This window comes from Maniola hyperantus, chromosome 9 (assembly GCF_902806685.2).
Source record: "Maniola hyperantus chromosome 9, iAphHyp1.2, whole genome shotgun sequence".
NCBI classification, from domain to species: domain Eukaryota; kingdom Metazoa; phylum Arthropoda; class Insecta; order Lepidoptera; family Nymphalidae; genus Maniola; species Maniola hyperantus.
In genome coordinates this window covers 7,534,019-7,550,204 of record NC_048544.1, presented here as the reverse complement: position 1 = coordinate 7,550,204, position 16,186 = coordinate 7,534,019, and the positions used below count along the sequence as shown (strand labels likewise).

The 16,186-nt window shown below is 36.2% G+C and overlaps 2 protein-coding genes across 2 annotated transcripts in view; one reads left to right on the top strand and one right to left on the bottom strand.

Moving 5' to 3' along the window:
• pasha (partner of drosha) overlaps window positions 1–16,186 on the bottom strand; it is a 144,958-nt gene that overhangs the window by 83,655 nt on the left and 45,117 nt on the right. The window lies entirely within an intron of this gene.
• Osbp (oxysterol binding protein) overlaps window positions 1–16,186 on the top strand; it is a 29,618-nt gene that overhangs the window by 6,574 nt on the left and 6,858 nt on the right. Inside the window, exons 5-12 of the mRNA XM_034972317.2 lie at window positions 8,955–9,076; window positions 9,620–9,697; window positions 10,238–10,348; window positions 10,868–10,979; window positions 11,929–12,115; window positions 13,859–13,946; window positions 14,918–15,091; window positions 15,860–16,048. Coding sequence (XP_034828208.1) covers window positions 8,955–9,076; window positions 9,620–9,697; window positions 10,238–10,348; window positions 10,868–10,979; window positions 11,929–12,115; window positions 13,859–13,946; window positions 14,918–15,091; window positions 15,860–16,048 — 1,061 coding nt within the window. The remainder of the gene's footprint in view (window positions 1–8,954; window positions 9,077–9,619; window positions 9,698–10,237; window positions 10,349–10,867; window positions 10,980–11,928; window positions 12,116–13,858; window positions 13,947–14,917; window positions 15,092–15,859; window positions 16,049–16,186) is intronic.

Genomic DNA, 16,186 nt, shown 5'->3' with positions numbered 1-16,186 from the left:
GTTCTATAAATTTTACCATTTCTTATTTTGCTGTAACTCCCATTCACAGAATCAAATAATTCGTCCATCAATATTAACAAATCGGCCGTGTCTTTATTTTCAGCTGGAAGTTGCCCACAATCTAAAAAGAAAAAAAGGACATGTTAAATACTCATAAAATAAATTATAATAAGTAAAAATTAAAATATTCTATTCTACTAATTAATAAGAATGGAACACAATACACAAATAAGCTGGATAGCCTAGTGGTTATGACGTCGTCTCCTACTCTGTAGTGACCCGGCGGTGGAGTGATCATGATGATCATGATGAAGTAGAAAACCTTGCATAAAGAGTAAAATCCACCAACTTTGACAATGGTAAAGAGAGCAATGTACATCAGTATACAAATCAAGTAGGTACCTGCCATATATCCAAGAGCAACGCCGACTGTCCGACTGAATACCTGAGTGCAGTGTTTCACTTTCATTTTAGGTATTAGTTTGGGCACAACATGTTGCGCCGTTAATTTAGGCACCAAGCGGACACCTTTATAGCCTGGCTGCCTGTGGTACATTTCTTCTAAATGCTGCCATTTTGCAACTTTTTGCTTCCCATCTTGGGTAAACATTAAATTTTTGTTCAACAAATTATTTCTTATACCCTTCATCAGATGGGGTGCATCAAATAAAGGAAAAATCTTTTTTTTATTTAATTCAAAAAACCCACCAGTCCATTCTTTGTTGTCTCTTAAATATTCTATTCTAGTCTCATTTAGTAAACTGTTTATAGCAGCTCGGTTTGATGCCCCCTGGTCACAAACAGTGGCCACAACTTTTAAACCTGTGGCTTCTACTTCTTTTATGACAGTTTTTATTTGTGCCTTTAAGCTGTCTGCTTTAGTAGAGCCTCTACAAAATGTGAAATAAACTGGTTGTTTGAATTTTTTTATGATACCTCTCACCATAAACACCAAAACATGGTCACAAATTTGCTTCTTTTTTTCCTCACCGTCATCCACCATACCAATAATTTCATCATTTTTTCTGCAGTAGGTTAAATTTGGTGAAATTGCCATTTCATCAAAGATAATCGTACAAAACTTATGGTTGTCATTTAACTTTGTTACAGGTTTCTTTAATTCTTCAAATAATTCCACGGTTTTACCTGGCTTGAGGTTTATTTTTTGTAATAAAGTAGAAAGTGTTTTTCTCTTAGGCAAAACACTAAAAGAACTTAGAAACCTATATGCCTTTGGACTGCGCTTGTACAATGCAAGGGAAAGAATTTTTTCTTTAATTGTGAAGCGTCTTCCTTTTGCTTTCTTTCCAAATTGAGTGACTTGCATAGCAAAAAAAGTTTTTGTCTCTTCACTCATATTTTTCATCAAAAGCTCAAATGCTTCGGTCTTTTTAAGTTTAATAGCAGCCTTCTTCTTAAAGTAGTCTTTCTGTATTCGACATTTTTTTAATTGATGTCTCATATTTGAAATTTCTTTGCAGAGTTCCTTCTCTTGTTTGGTGAGAACCCACTTCTTAGCTGAAAGTAAAATGACATCAAATATTAAAATTGCTGTTCATTAAGTACCATCATGATTAATCATGGTTCGTCATTCAGTGCAATCGTATAACAGCCTAGTAGCTATGACTTTTCGACAGGTTGGGGGTGCAATCAATTCTAACTTTGCAGAGTTATGTGCATTTTAAGAAATTAAATATCACTTGCTTTAATGGTGAACGAAAAAATATCTTAAGGAAACCTGCATGGCAGACGATGGCCTAAACTCATCTCACTCTTAGAGGAGACCTATGCTCAGTAATAAGCTGGCAATGAGATGATCATGACTAAAGATATTATCAATGAGCAATAAATTCTTAGGGTTATCAAAATAGAGCCTTTTTACTGTTATTCTGCTGCTAGTCTTTCTGACCGTGTATAATATTGTTGTCTTGAAGTCATATTATACAGAGTTATTTAGACAACCTGGCATTTTTGGGGCAGAAAAAATATTGATCCCAACTTGATATGCCTGAGACTTTGTCCACATGAATTTGTTTTTAAAAGTGTCTGCTACAGACAGAGTATGAAGCATGGCATGATCACCACAGTTATAATATTTAACTAATCCAAGTAAGTTATAAAAACTTTTTAGTTTAAAACGAAGGATTCTGATATACCTTTTAAATTGTCCTTTGAGTTTAACTTAATAGCAACTGCAGGTACTGCTTTACTTGATGTTGCAACAAGTCCTGCAAAATACCAAAAATAACACATGAGATAATAATACGATAATCTATACCAACCAATTTTAAAAAAATCTTTTACAAGTAGAAATCTACATTATTCCTGAGTAACATAAGCTATATTTTATTTTCAAAAAATTAGAGATCCACATGAAAACTGTAATAAGCTACCCATGCGAAGGTAAGGTCACTAGTTAATACTAAAGCTACCAACAATGGAAATGAAAAAATGATGTTTGATTTGAAAGGTATCAAACTTTCACATCAGTAGTTCATTTAAGTTATACTACACTATTCTATTAGTATCTAATTAAATTGAAATGATATGATCATGTAAATCAAAAACACTATTTTTTTGCATTTCCTATTGTATGGCATATACATATCTGCCATGTTAAAAAATAAACTTAAAGGCGATTTAAAATTATAGGATACTAACTAGCTTATGCTTTCGACTTCGTCCGCATGGACTACACAAATTTCAAACCCCTATTTCACCCCCTTAGGGATTTAAATTTTCAAAAATGTTTTCTTAGCGGATGCCTACATCATAATAGCTATCTGCATGCCAAATTTCAGCCTGATCCGTCCAGTAGTTGGAGCTGTGCGTTGATAGATCAGTCAGTCAGTCAGTCAGTCACCTTTTCCTTTTATATATTTAGATTTAAGATTTATAATTACCTGGTGCCATTTCCATTTCATTAGAATTTGATATGAAACTGGAGCTAGTATGCGGTTCAGAAACAATTATTGCTTCAGCAGCAGCCATATTCTCTAAAATAAAAATATCAATATCAAAACCATAATAAAGTAAATACATTGAGATATGAATTATTCACATTAGAGAGTAAGACTTGTCCATGTTTCTACATAAAAAGTTCTTGTAAATAATTAACTTGAAACCATAGCTGTCTGATATTCTGTGACAAGTTACATAATATCTAAAATATACCAATTAGCAAGTGAAAATATTTGCTAGTTACAAAGGTACTTTAAAAATGTCTAACCAACCTGCTAAACAGAGTGATGGGATGGCTAGGGAACACAACTTTGTTGGGTACAAATAAATGTCCTCAAAATGTCTACGACAGACCCTTCTGTTGCTGTAAATGTAATCTTTATCTAATTCCGCTACATGACCCCCAATCTTCTTCAGCCACACTTGAAACAAATCAATGTGCTGATTTGGGTTGGGGAAACGGTGCAGTGAGATACCTGGAAATACATAATGAAGTAAAGATATTAAACATCAAGCTTATCTAATTATAGTGATCCGACTAATAGCTTATTTCTATTGAGAAAAGTGCTAAAAACATTAAGTCACTGTTCAAACATCAACATTTTAGGGTTTAGTACCTACATCTCACGTTTGCAATTAAACAAAACTGTGGTGCTAGAGCTAACGCATCTTGTCAAAAAGGCATCCTTGCATCACTGCATCCTTGAAATGATAACTTTCAAGGGCAATCTTCCGATTGAATCAATTGAGTATATGAGGCAGCAAGCAATACTTTCTGATATAAAACAGAACGAATTTACTTACCATCGCCTGCAACAGTTGAACAGCCAGGCACACAACATACTTTTTGAGACATTTTACAAATCTAAACTTCCAAACCACTAAACAAAATCAGATTGCAACAGAGTTCAGGGGGAATGCCAAGTTATCGTTTACACAAGAAACAGTAGTCCAAAAAACAAGCCAAAATAATAAACGTAGGGATCGTCGGAGTCCGAAAGCAAAGCAAAAGTCGTGAAATCTTTAATATCAAATAAAATTACTCCCAAAACTGTAGAACCACCGTAGAATTTCGTTATGAAATGAATTCAAATTTCAAACATTTTGACACTTGTCACCCAGTTTTCTTGACCATAGATATGAAAATCTAGAATTTGAAGAACTTAACTATTATTTTAAAAATAAAGCTTAATTTTAGCAAAATTTATAATAATTGAATATTTCTTTTTTCCAAATAAAAAGAAAGTATGTTTTTAATTTAATTTTTCACAATATTGGAACTTGAGTATTTTTTATTATGTTAACACTGTCATTAAAAATAATTTACATGTTAACACTGGAACATTATTTCTAAATCCAGCTCCTAGATGGCGCTATTAATCTAGTTTAGCAGCAGAGTTCTAAGATAGCATACCATGGGCTAATTTTATTGGCGATTTCAGGCGAGGCTTATTGATAAATCTGATTTGTTTTTAACTTAGTGCAATTAAATTAAAAGTGCGATACAATATATAGAAATAAAAAATGTGTGTCGGAAAATAAATACACATTTGGTTTCGGTACGTAATACCGCAATCGTTTATATTGTTTCGGAGATCATTCGTTTTATAATTTTATTTTTTGAGTGTCTCAAGGTTGAAGGTTGTGTACGATTAGAATAAAATTTCATTAATTAATTGGTACAATGGGCGAGTTGCTTATTTATTTACCTAATTATCGTTCGCCTGGTATTTAGTAAAGAAGTGATGTTTGCCTACAGTCATAAGTACCTATATATATTGGTGAAATACATGTGTTTCGTGATCTTGGCCTTGTGTATCTAGTGGTTGGCAAAAAATTAGCACTGATTGCTTATTTTGCAATGACGGGTACATAATTCTCCAATATGGTATTCACTGTGGGCGGTAAGTGAATAACAAATGCTGCAAGATGATTTGTGTTAGTTTTAGAAGATGCTGACATAATTTTTTTGCAAATTATAATTATTGTCACACTTCCACGCTGGAATTGGCACTGTATGCAATCATTCAGTTTACAGGCAACAGCAAGTGTTTCTGACTTACCAGAAATACTTATCTGTTGCACATTGATATTGTTATTTACAAAACATAATGTTTCATGTTAACAGAACAGCTTAAAATCACATAACTTGACGTTTCAATGGATAAGACAGTCTACAAAAATGTACCCAAAATTCAGATTATATTGACTGTATAAAAGGTTAATAATATTTTTTATTTTTCTAATATTTAAAAAACCGGCCAAGTGCGAGTCAGGCTTGCACAACGAGGGTTCCGTATAACAGTCGTATTTTTTCGACATTTTGCATGATAATTCAAAAACTTATGATGCATAAAAATAAATAAAAATCTGTTTTAGAATGTACAAGTGAAGACCTTTCATATGATACCGCACTTGATATAGTATCTTACTTCGAAAATTGAAAATACTAATTATTAGTTTATGACCACGATTTAATTTTTTTTGTGTAATGTAACCACAAATTCACAGTTTTCAGATTTTTCCCCTAATTTCATGATTCTAGGTCAACGGGAAGTATCCTGTAGTTTTCTTGACAGACAGATGGACAGACAGACAGACAGGCAGACAACAAAGTGATCCTATAAGGGTTCCGTTTTTCCTTTTGAGGTACGGAACCCTAAAAAAAAGATAAAAATTGTTATGCTTCTTGTAGGAGTGAAAATATTTTTCCTCAATTAAGAGGAAATGTCTGGATTGTTCCGTTGGTGTGTAAATTACCTGTATCAAATATTGTATCCAGCAACTGTTCAAAGTGATGTACCCACCACTTTAAATCATTTATGCTTTTTCATGTTTTGATCAATAGAAATTGCATTATTCAATGTAAGCTACTATAATATCACTGTTCAATGCTTGTCGTACATAAACTTTAAAGTAAAACTTCTTTAGGTGTGACTTGAGAGTAACTCAAATCTTTTTTCAGATGGAAGCTACTTCTTAGTGAATGTTACTTCTATCCATTCATATTTGAAATGACCACCAAACAGCTGTTTTAGCGGCCATATTTTATCGAGATGATGTAAATCTATACTTATAATAAAACAGCAACTAGACAATTTCTGTATTTTGAAAATTTTATCGGTGGAAGCTTTATTATCGATATAGAGTACAAAATAGTATTTAAAAATAAAAAAATTGTCTGTCTGTTTGTTTGCACATTATGCTGAAATTACTGAGCAGTCTTCATCACCAGCCAATAATTACATTATTACTCAAATAAGCACAAGCATGCCAAAATGCTATACATACTTAAATAATATTAAAGTTTAAAAGTTTTAATCACCCTTTAAAAATTTTAATACTATTATGTGGAATAAATTGCTCAATGATGTGTATAAAGGACAAACATTTGGAAAACTCAAAGCACATCTGATATATATACACATCGGCGAAAGCTGCTTAGTCTATTATAAATAATAAAATAAAGCTTGTATTGATCGACAAGGACCTGCATTTTTGAGAAACAGCAGTTGCAAAGAGGTAGGGGTTTAAATTACAGAAGCGTTAACTGGGGTTCGGACTATGAAGACTCAGCTGTATTTGTAGCTGTAGCTGTATTTAATCATAGTATCTGCCAGAACATCAAAGAAGTTTTACTTGTAAAGGTTGCATACACTAATGTTTTTTCATCATCATGTTAATTACATTATTTCGTTAAGTACAGCATAAACTCTTTATTTGAATTTTTCATTCTAATGATTAGAATGAAAAAGTGTCTGTAATATTCACATTAGTTTAATTTGGTTGATTTACCCTAAAGCCTATTCATAGAGTGTATCAAACACTCTTTATAACACATAGCAACCCGCGCCAGCTTCACACAGGTTTATTATTACAATTTTCGTAGGGATCTAGATTTTTTTTGTAAATAAAATATAGCCTATATCACTCAGGAATAATGTAGCTGAAATAATTTTTAAAATCGGATCTGTTCCAGAGATTACTTCCTACAAACAAACTTACAAACTATATCAAACTATAAACCTCTTTATAATATTAGTGTAGAATAGCCATTCTCTATTACGTTAATGATTCATCATCATCATCAACCAATAGACGTCCACTGCTGGACATAGGTCTCTTGTAGGGACATCCACACGCCACAGTCTTGCACCGCCTGGATCCAGCGGCTCCCTGCGACTCGTCTGATGTCGTCCGTCCACCTAGTGGGGGGTCTTCCGACATAGCTCAACGGGTTGCAAAGCTGAAGTGGCAATGGGCAGGGCACATGTTCATACAACGGATAGATGTTGGGGTCCCAAGGTGCTGGAATGGCGACCTCGCACGGGAAGACGCAGCGTTAATATTAAGATGTCAATAAATATTTATTATCAGTATTATTATTATCAATTTTATTATTATTATCTTTGTTATTGGTTTACAAAAGACTCGCAACCAAATCTTTAAAATGCTGCTAAGAAACAGCTGCCTTAGTTTAAGTTAATTGCCTACAATAATATTATGCTAGTCATAATTCTGGGGTTGCATTGTCTTTAGGAGAGTTTGATTTGAGTTACCAAACAGACTGGTACCTATTGTATTATCAGTTGTAAACCAATTTTAGACATGGCCAGTAAAAGAAAATTCATGTACCTATTTAAACAAATATTAAAAATTAAATAAATAAATAAATCCAATTTGTGTAATATAGATACTTTTTTATTCTCTCTACACAACAAAAACTCTCTAGATAACAAAAAATTAATAATCCGTCCCTTGAGTTTTGTTATAAAGAGTTTAACAGTATTTCATTTGTAATAGACTTAACTTGTACCTACATAGTACACTGTTTTGTAAAATACTAAGTTATAGTTATGTGTAAGTAATTTTGCCATGGGAATATAAGTAATAAGTATTGTTTCATCAGTTTCATCATTATCATCAGTATTAATGAATGTTACAATGCTATCCCATTTATTTGTTTATTATTATAAGCTATAACTTATAACAGTGCTAGTCTTTTGTTTATATTGCAGGATATTGAGCATTATTGTACATAAGTTTATAAAATTTAAAAATTCACAAATAAATAAGTCTATTCTAATCAATATTTTGTGACTTTGGTTAGAAATTAAAATGCACTTGAAATGTTTTTGAATGATACTGAAACCTCTTATTAGAATTTCTGAATCATATCTTGAAGACCTTAATTCTTAAAAAAACTAACAAACCAAGTCCACTGTTTGTTTGTTACCTATGCATTCATGCATCATTCATCTTATTGAGTTGAAACTTTGTACTGTTCTTGTCGGCACTTGCGTCAAGATTTATAACATAATACCATCAGTGAACAATATGGAGCGAGAAACGCAGGCCGGCCATAAGCTAGTTAGTTAAAAGCAATTTTGTGACAAAGTGGTCACACAGATAAATAGTGGGCTTAATTACTTAGTCGGAAAGTTATTATGTGGACTGTGGAGTAGCTGTAACAAAAAGTAAATATTTTGTGATGTTATTATATCATTTATATTAGTCTGTGGCATACTAGACGATGTCCGCGACTTTGTCTGCGTTGATTTAGGTTTTCTAAAAATCCCATGGGAGCTCTTTAATTTTTTGGGATAAAAAGTAGCCTATATGCATCTCCATGCAAACTATCTCTGTACCAAATAGATGATGGCCGCGACTTAGGTGCAAAAAGGTGCAAAAAGGTGCCTAATGTCCATCCTCATTCCCCAGGTTGCAAGCTATATTTTTACCAAATTTCATCAAAATCGGTTTAACGGATGGACGTGTAACAGGTAGCAGGTACATATTTTCACATTTATAATATTAGTATGGATTTTGGATTGGGTCCTCAAATTAAGGCTCTCACCAGATGTCACTAATTAAGTCAATTCAAATTATAATATTTTCTGTAACCAGAAACACACGTGTTTGTGCGGGGAATGGGGTCGTGTTACAAATATGGTTCGAGTGTAATTTTTTAAATACATTTGTTTTGTACTCAGGTGGGACTGGTTCGGGGCAAGGAAACGAAACAGAGGATGAGGAACATGAGTTCTTTGACGCTATGGAAGAAGGAGTCTCCTCTGCTATGGAGGACAAGACTTCATTCGTAATTAAAGTGCCTGTGAGTTTACCCTTGATATATTATGTCATCACATCAGCTAATGTCCTTGACGTTTTCAGTGAAATTCATGTATTGATTGCTTGAACTTTTCTTTTCTTCTTTTGTGACAGCTGCAGTGATTGTATACGCCGCTGTGTGAAGTCTTGCTTGTATGCATGTTTTCTGAAATTTTTCTTCCCAACTAGATAAATGTCGTGAACTGAGGCACTGCAGAGTACGAAATAGTATACAGTGAAATCGTAAAAAAATTGAGATAGGACCTTTACCAGTTCATAGTCAATATTCAGATAATTGCTCGTCAAGATTGCTTTAACGATTGAAAAGGTAACTGACATACACTTTCGTCACCTTTATAACGTGGTTAGGCTTTGGCTTCAAAAACGAATAGGTACTTTCACATTAATAAGCTAATTTGTATTCTGTTCATTACATGAGTCAACCTTGTCTTATGTTGCAATATGAATTATTACGTTTTGGTGGAACGTAAATTATTATGAACTTATATCCAATGGAAGTTGTTAAAATAGATTTTATGTTTTACAGGTAAATAGAAAAAATAAAGTGAAAAGTGGCGAAAGTTCTGATGAGTCGGAAGGTGAAACTGTGACTGAAACTCAACAGGTGTGCTCCTTTTCTGATGACTTTCTTAAAATACAATAATTGAGGTGCTGGTGAACAGAACAGTGTAATTTCACTTCTGATCAAAATACTTCTTACTTTAATCTGGTCATTTTTTGGCCAAATGAATACAAAATTGAACTCATTTTCAAGCAACACTGCTTAAAACTGTGTTAAAATTGAGTCCAAAGTTCGTGATTTCAATAAAAATACAATCCAAAAAAATTACAGAAAAATTTCACCAGAATTTGCTTCTTCTGTAAAATTTTATTTTATGCAATTAAATAAATAAATTATAAATCGTTTATTGTTTAAAAAGCAATAGTACAAGTATGTCTTTCGTATATTCCGACATATAACGACAGCAGTTGGAGTAAGTAGTCAGAGATACATTTACACTTACATTTACACAGCAATTACACTGTTTTGGTTTACCAGCTTCTTATTTATAATTAATAAGTTTAAATAAATTTTGATTATATACATATATATATATATATATATATATATATATATATATATATATAGAATATGGTTATTTAGGTTATATTTGTGGAAGATAAAGAGAGGGCAGAAAGCGCCATGGGTGGAGCCGAGGCAGCCACGGCTAGCAAGCTAACCGACAACAAAGAGAAACAGGAAATTATGATATGGGTGAGTGAGACTAGCTCTAAATAAGTAGCAGAAACTGATATTACATACAATCTAAATATTTAAAAGGGAAAGCTGACTGACTGATCTATCAACGCACAGCTCAAACTACTGGACGGATTGGCTGGGCATGCAGATAGCTATTATGACATAGAAATCTGCTAAGAAAATATTTTTAAAAATTCTACCCCTAAGGGGGTTTGAAATTAGTGTAGTCCACGCGGACTAAGTCGCGGGCAGAAGCTAGTAATTTATAAAACACTTGCTTATCCCCGCGATTTCTTTCATGTGGGCTACACAAATTCGAACCCTAAAGGGGTAAAATAGGGGGTTGAACCCTTTTTTTATCCCTTTAGGGGTCGAATTTTCAAAAATCCTTTCTTAGCGGATGTCTACATCATAATACCTATCTGCATTCCTTTCAGTCCAATCCATCCAGTGGTTTTGAGCTGAGTGTTGACAGATCAGTCAGTCAGCCTATCCTTTTATATGTATGGGATACAATATAACACACTGTTGTAGCCTCACGCGTCGGAAGCCACGAGTATGGTGGACGGGCACCCGCGGCGGACGCGCGTCCCCGACAAACCCAACTACCCGCTCTCACTCTGGTCCATTATGAAGAACTGCATTGGTAAGTGTAAGCTGTCTAGAGTTATAGAGAGAGAGCCAGCTCGTGCCAGTCCTTCGTTATTTTATAAAAGCTGAATGTTTCTCTGCATATTGGCCCCAGCCCAGGGAGGAACGATCAGCGACTATGAAGTTTGGATCATGGTGGCTTTGGGAGATAACATGTAATAAAGGTGTAAAAAATCTTACGCCAAAGTATAGTCTAATTTTTTAATATTTTCTTTGGAACAGTAGTAGAAATCACGTCATGCATTGCCAGACACTTCGTGCCGTGGCAACTCCCTGTCTGATACCCTTAAAGTTAAAACGTTTGTTATAAATTATTATTAATAACAAATAACCCATTTAATATCAAGATAGATGTCTAATCGGAGGTCGGGGGTTCGATCCCGGGCACGCACCTCTAACTTTTCGGAGTTATATGGGTTTTAAGTAATTTAATATCACTTGCTTTAACGGTGAAGGAAAACATCGTGAGAAAACCTGCATGCCTGAGAGTTCTCCATAATGTTCTCAAAGGTGTGTGAAGTCTACCAACCTGCATATGGCCAGAGTGGTAGACTATGGCCAAAACCCCTCTCAGAGAGGGAGACCCGTGCTCTGTAGTGAGCCGGTAATGGGTTGATCATGATGATGATGAATAATTTATTTAGTAGACACCTTTGATGCGACAATCTGCCCCCCCAATTGTGTAAGAATAACCATTTCATGGCTATCGCAATCGTCAAGAATTCTGCCCTTTGATTGGCTGTGAAAATATGTAAACAGCGAATCAACCAATCAAAGGGCAGAATTTCTTGACGATTGATTGCGATAGCCATGAAATGGTTATTCTTACACAATTGGGGGGCAGGTTAGAAGTACAGTGTGCATAGTGATAAATAATAATAATAATAATAAATCTTTTCTTTTTTAAAACATCAATAACAGCCTTTTTATTCTGTGGCACACAGGTAAGGAGTTGTCGAAGATCCCGATCCCGGTGAACTTCAGCGAGCCGCTGTCCATGCTGCAGCGGCTCACGGAGGACTACGAGTACTCCGCCATCCTCGACCAGGCGGCGCAGTTCTCCGACCCCGCGCAACAGCTGGCCTATGTGGCTGCCTTCACCGTCTCCTCCTACGCCACCACGGCCTGCAGGTACGCCTTCCGGGATTCAAGTTTTTATTGACTAACAATTGAATACAGTAATTTTGCAACAGAAAAAATACATATAAATGTCTACATTGTATTTCAATCAAATCATAGACCTGATTTGCTGCTTCGTTGCAACATGATTTTTTTTTATTAAAAAAAAAACAATATTAGCCATGTTAAATGACTTATATTCCTGTTTCCTCTCCAACTAAGCATCAAGCTTGTGCTACGAGTAGGTACGACAATAGTGCAACGGGCGGGGTTTCGACCTTTCGGTTTTCAGTCCACTCCTTTACCCGTTGAGCTATTGCGGCTTCAATTTGAGATTGAAGGACAAACAAACACACTTTCGCATTATTAATAAGAATAGTGATTAATGGCACTTTGGACTTTGCTATGCTAAGCTAACTTATCGACAAATTACAGAAAAGTAACACAATTTAAAAAAATCCTGTTTCGCAATGTTACCTATATTTTGCAAACAATTTTCAAACGTCATGAATTTGTAGGTAGGTGTCGTGTCTCGATACAAACTATCTCTGTTCCGAATTGCCTGCGACTTCATCCACATGGATTTAGGTTTTTGGATTATTAAGAATCCTGCGGGAACTCTGATTTACCGGGACAAAAATAGCCTATGTCTGTTGTCCATCCCGGGGATGCAATCTCTGTACCTCAGAATAAATACCTTACGGTTAGAGCGAGATAGCTAAATACATTTAAGCTCTTATTACAACGTGACAAAACGATTATTTTTTGTCCTTGTGGCCAACACTGTGGCCACTTTTTTTGTTCGTAAGATGTATTTTGTATGTGAGATCTTGACAAACAACGTGAGGTTATGTTGACTCAAGTATTTTAAAGAAATAATTGATTTGTTTGTTGTTTTTTGGTTTTGAAGTTATTGTGCAATATGGTGGGTTGCAGTACACTAGGCTACAATAGCTGAAGCAAACGTAAAATAGAAGTAATAACATTTCACACTACGTTGCATATCTGTTGGCATATATCTGTGCTCTGTACCATACGTCGAAATCGGTTAAACGGATGTTTCGTGAAAAACTAGCAGACAGCAGACAAACTTTCGCATTTATAATGATAGTATAAATTTCGGCCGTAATAAGTGCAGTGATTGTCTCAATGAAGAGATTCACAAATAGCTCGCCCGTTCCACAGGGTCACGTCCTCACTTGCCACTTTAACCTGCGTGTCAGCCTGTTTTAGTTACATTCAAACATGAAACGTGCATTAATTACTCAATGGCCCCGTATCAATCGCGTCTCTATACATTTTATTTTTGTAGTTTGTTTCTATACTTAGGTTTGGTTTAAATCCACGCGCTCGTAGTCGTGGGTATTATCTAGCAGACAATAAATTAAAGTACAGCCTAGTGGTTAGGATGTCCGCCTCCTATTCTCGAAGTCGTGGGTTCGATCATGGGCACGCACCTCCAACTTCTCCGAGCTATGTGCGTTTTAAGAAATTAAATATCGTTCGCTTTAATGGTGCAGGAAAAAATTGTGAGGAAACTTGCATGCCTGAAAGCTCTACATGATATTGTCAAAAGGCGTGTGAAGCCTGCCAATCCGCACATGGCCAACATGGTGGACTATGGCCAATCCCTTCTCATACTGAAAGGAGCCGATTATCGAACCCAGGACCCCCTGGATATCAAGCCCATGTCTTAACCACTAAGCTATTCCTGCTTCTTAATATACCACCTAGTAAACATGTGTACTGTCCCAGAACAACGAAACCATTCAATCCGCTGTTGGGCGAGACATACGAGTGCGACCGCATGACAGATCTCGGCTGGCGAGCCATCTCGGAACAGGTAAAGTCGTTTACTATACTTTATAACATGGTTGAATTACCTGTGTAGTGTGTACCCCAATAAAATGCGTTCCTTTCGCTCTCTCGCTCTGTCTCACGTATACATTTCCCGCTCGCTCGCATTTGTGACGTTATCGACTTCAGGTGCAAAAATAATGTGACCGGGTTGTATATTGCAATCAACTTAGTACCTAATGAGGAACTTTTGCATTAATAATATGGGTAATGATTTGTATCTAGTACCTATATCATGGTATCATCTCATATAATTATGAATTGAGTGAAATTGAATGGCAAGAAGCATCACGCGTCGATTTCTAGTTTCTTTACTTACTACTACTTCAAAATGAATTGCGTTGAAACAAAAAATAAATTATCTTTGTAATGGCTTTGGAAGTCGGTTTTTTGATGTTCATATAATTTGAAAGGTTTCAATTAATCATTATCATCAGAGCCCCTGGCTCTGTGTTTTTGTGTCTATTCCTTGCTTTTCCATTTCCTTACAGCACCGGCCATTGTTTAAATTCTCGACTTGGCATTGGTGTACCATCCTTGTGGAACAAGATTTAGTAATTGTGGATAATTCTGTTGTACACAATCTCTAAACTAAACTAAATTGACAGATTTACATCTAACACTGTCTTTTTCCTTAAGGAGCACTATGAAAGGGATAGTAATGCATTTAGATTTGTCATTAAGTATAGAGATTGATTCGAAATAAAGAGAGTCTGTGAGTTTGAGAGACAATTTCGTTTTTATACACCTTTGTTACCTGTTATCTACCAAAGCCACGATGATCCAAACTTCATAGTCGCTGATCGTTACTATATGTGTTGGGGACAATGCTTATAGAAAGTTTCAGCTTTTATAAAATAACGAAGGTTAAGTCCTCGCAGGCTCTTAAGTACAAAAAGTTTATAGACAATGAATCGGCAAAAGGTGCGAAATTCAAAATGATGGTGTGTGGCGCAGGTGTCGCACCACCCGCCGATGGTGGCGCAGTTCTGTGAGGGTGCGGCGGGCTGGCAGTGCTGGCAGGAGTTCACCATGACCACCAAGTTCCGCGGCAAGTACCTGCAGGTCATCCCGCTGGGCGGCGCCTTCGCGGCCTTCCCCTCCTCCGGCAACAAGTACACCTGGAGGAAGGTAGGCACACCGCTAAACTTTTTTTCAATCCAAGAGTTTTGTCGTTGAGACGGACAAAACTCTTGTCTCTGTCACTCATAATACCTATGTGACAGGTATGAGTGACAGAGACAACGCTCTACAAAGCCGAACTCTCATTGTAAAGGTTGATGTACATTATTTTCTGCCGCGTACTGTACAATTTAGCCCTTATTATACCCTTTGGTGTTTACACGGTATCGTACCGGAACGCTAAATCCTTGGCGACACGTTACACCGTCTCACACTTGCAGGCGATCCCAAATCTGTCTAGGTACAGGAAAAGGCTTAGGTGAGTTAGGCTGAAACCTATAGAGCGCCCTGTGACCTTGCTCAGACTAAGAATTAAGACGAGGCAGATTTATCTTATGTGGTACAGGTCTACTTTACTTTAATAGCGGTGAAGTAGGAACCAGAGAAGTAAAACACTTTATGAGCAATAGTATTGTAAAAGAAATTGCAGTCCATATGACCTGTGGTCCGGCATCCGTGTTACCTTTATACCTTCATGTCAAAGTGCATAGGCATCTTCTAGGCAAGCGCAAGCCAATCTTGCAATAAAAAAGTGGTATAATGCATACATTTTCAGAACTCACTCACCTTATTTGCTCTATGTGTCAAGTCGAAACTACGGTTTACCCTTAGATTAAGGATTAAAATCTTACTTTTAATAATATGACAGTTGACACAAAGAGCAAAAATAGCGAGTGAGTTCTCAAAACGTACGCACTATATTGTGTTCGCGTACAGGTGACGACGACGGTACACAACATCATCGTGGGCAAGCTGTGGGTGGACAACCACGGCGATATGGACATCGCGGGTGAGGCAGGCCCGGCCGCCGGCTACGTGGCGCACCTCAAGTACCTGCCCTACGGCTATTTCAGCAAGGACACGCAGCGCAAGGTCACCGGCGTCATCAAGGACCCGCAGGGCGTGGTATGACTCCTTACACTGAGGCCACGTGATGCGTTTCAGTGCTTTGTGGCGTCGTACGGGCACGATCCCTTCCCGCCACTCTTAAACTGTAATGTCTTGTGTGTCACCAAGCTAGGAGCCTTGTATGTGACCATTGTG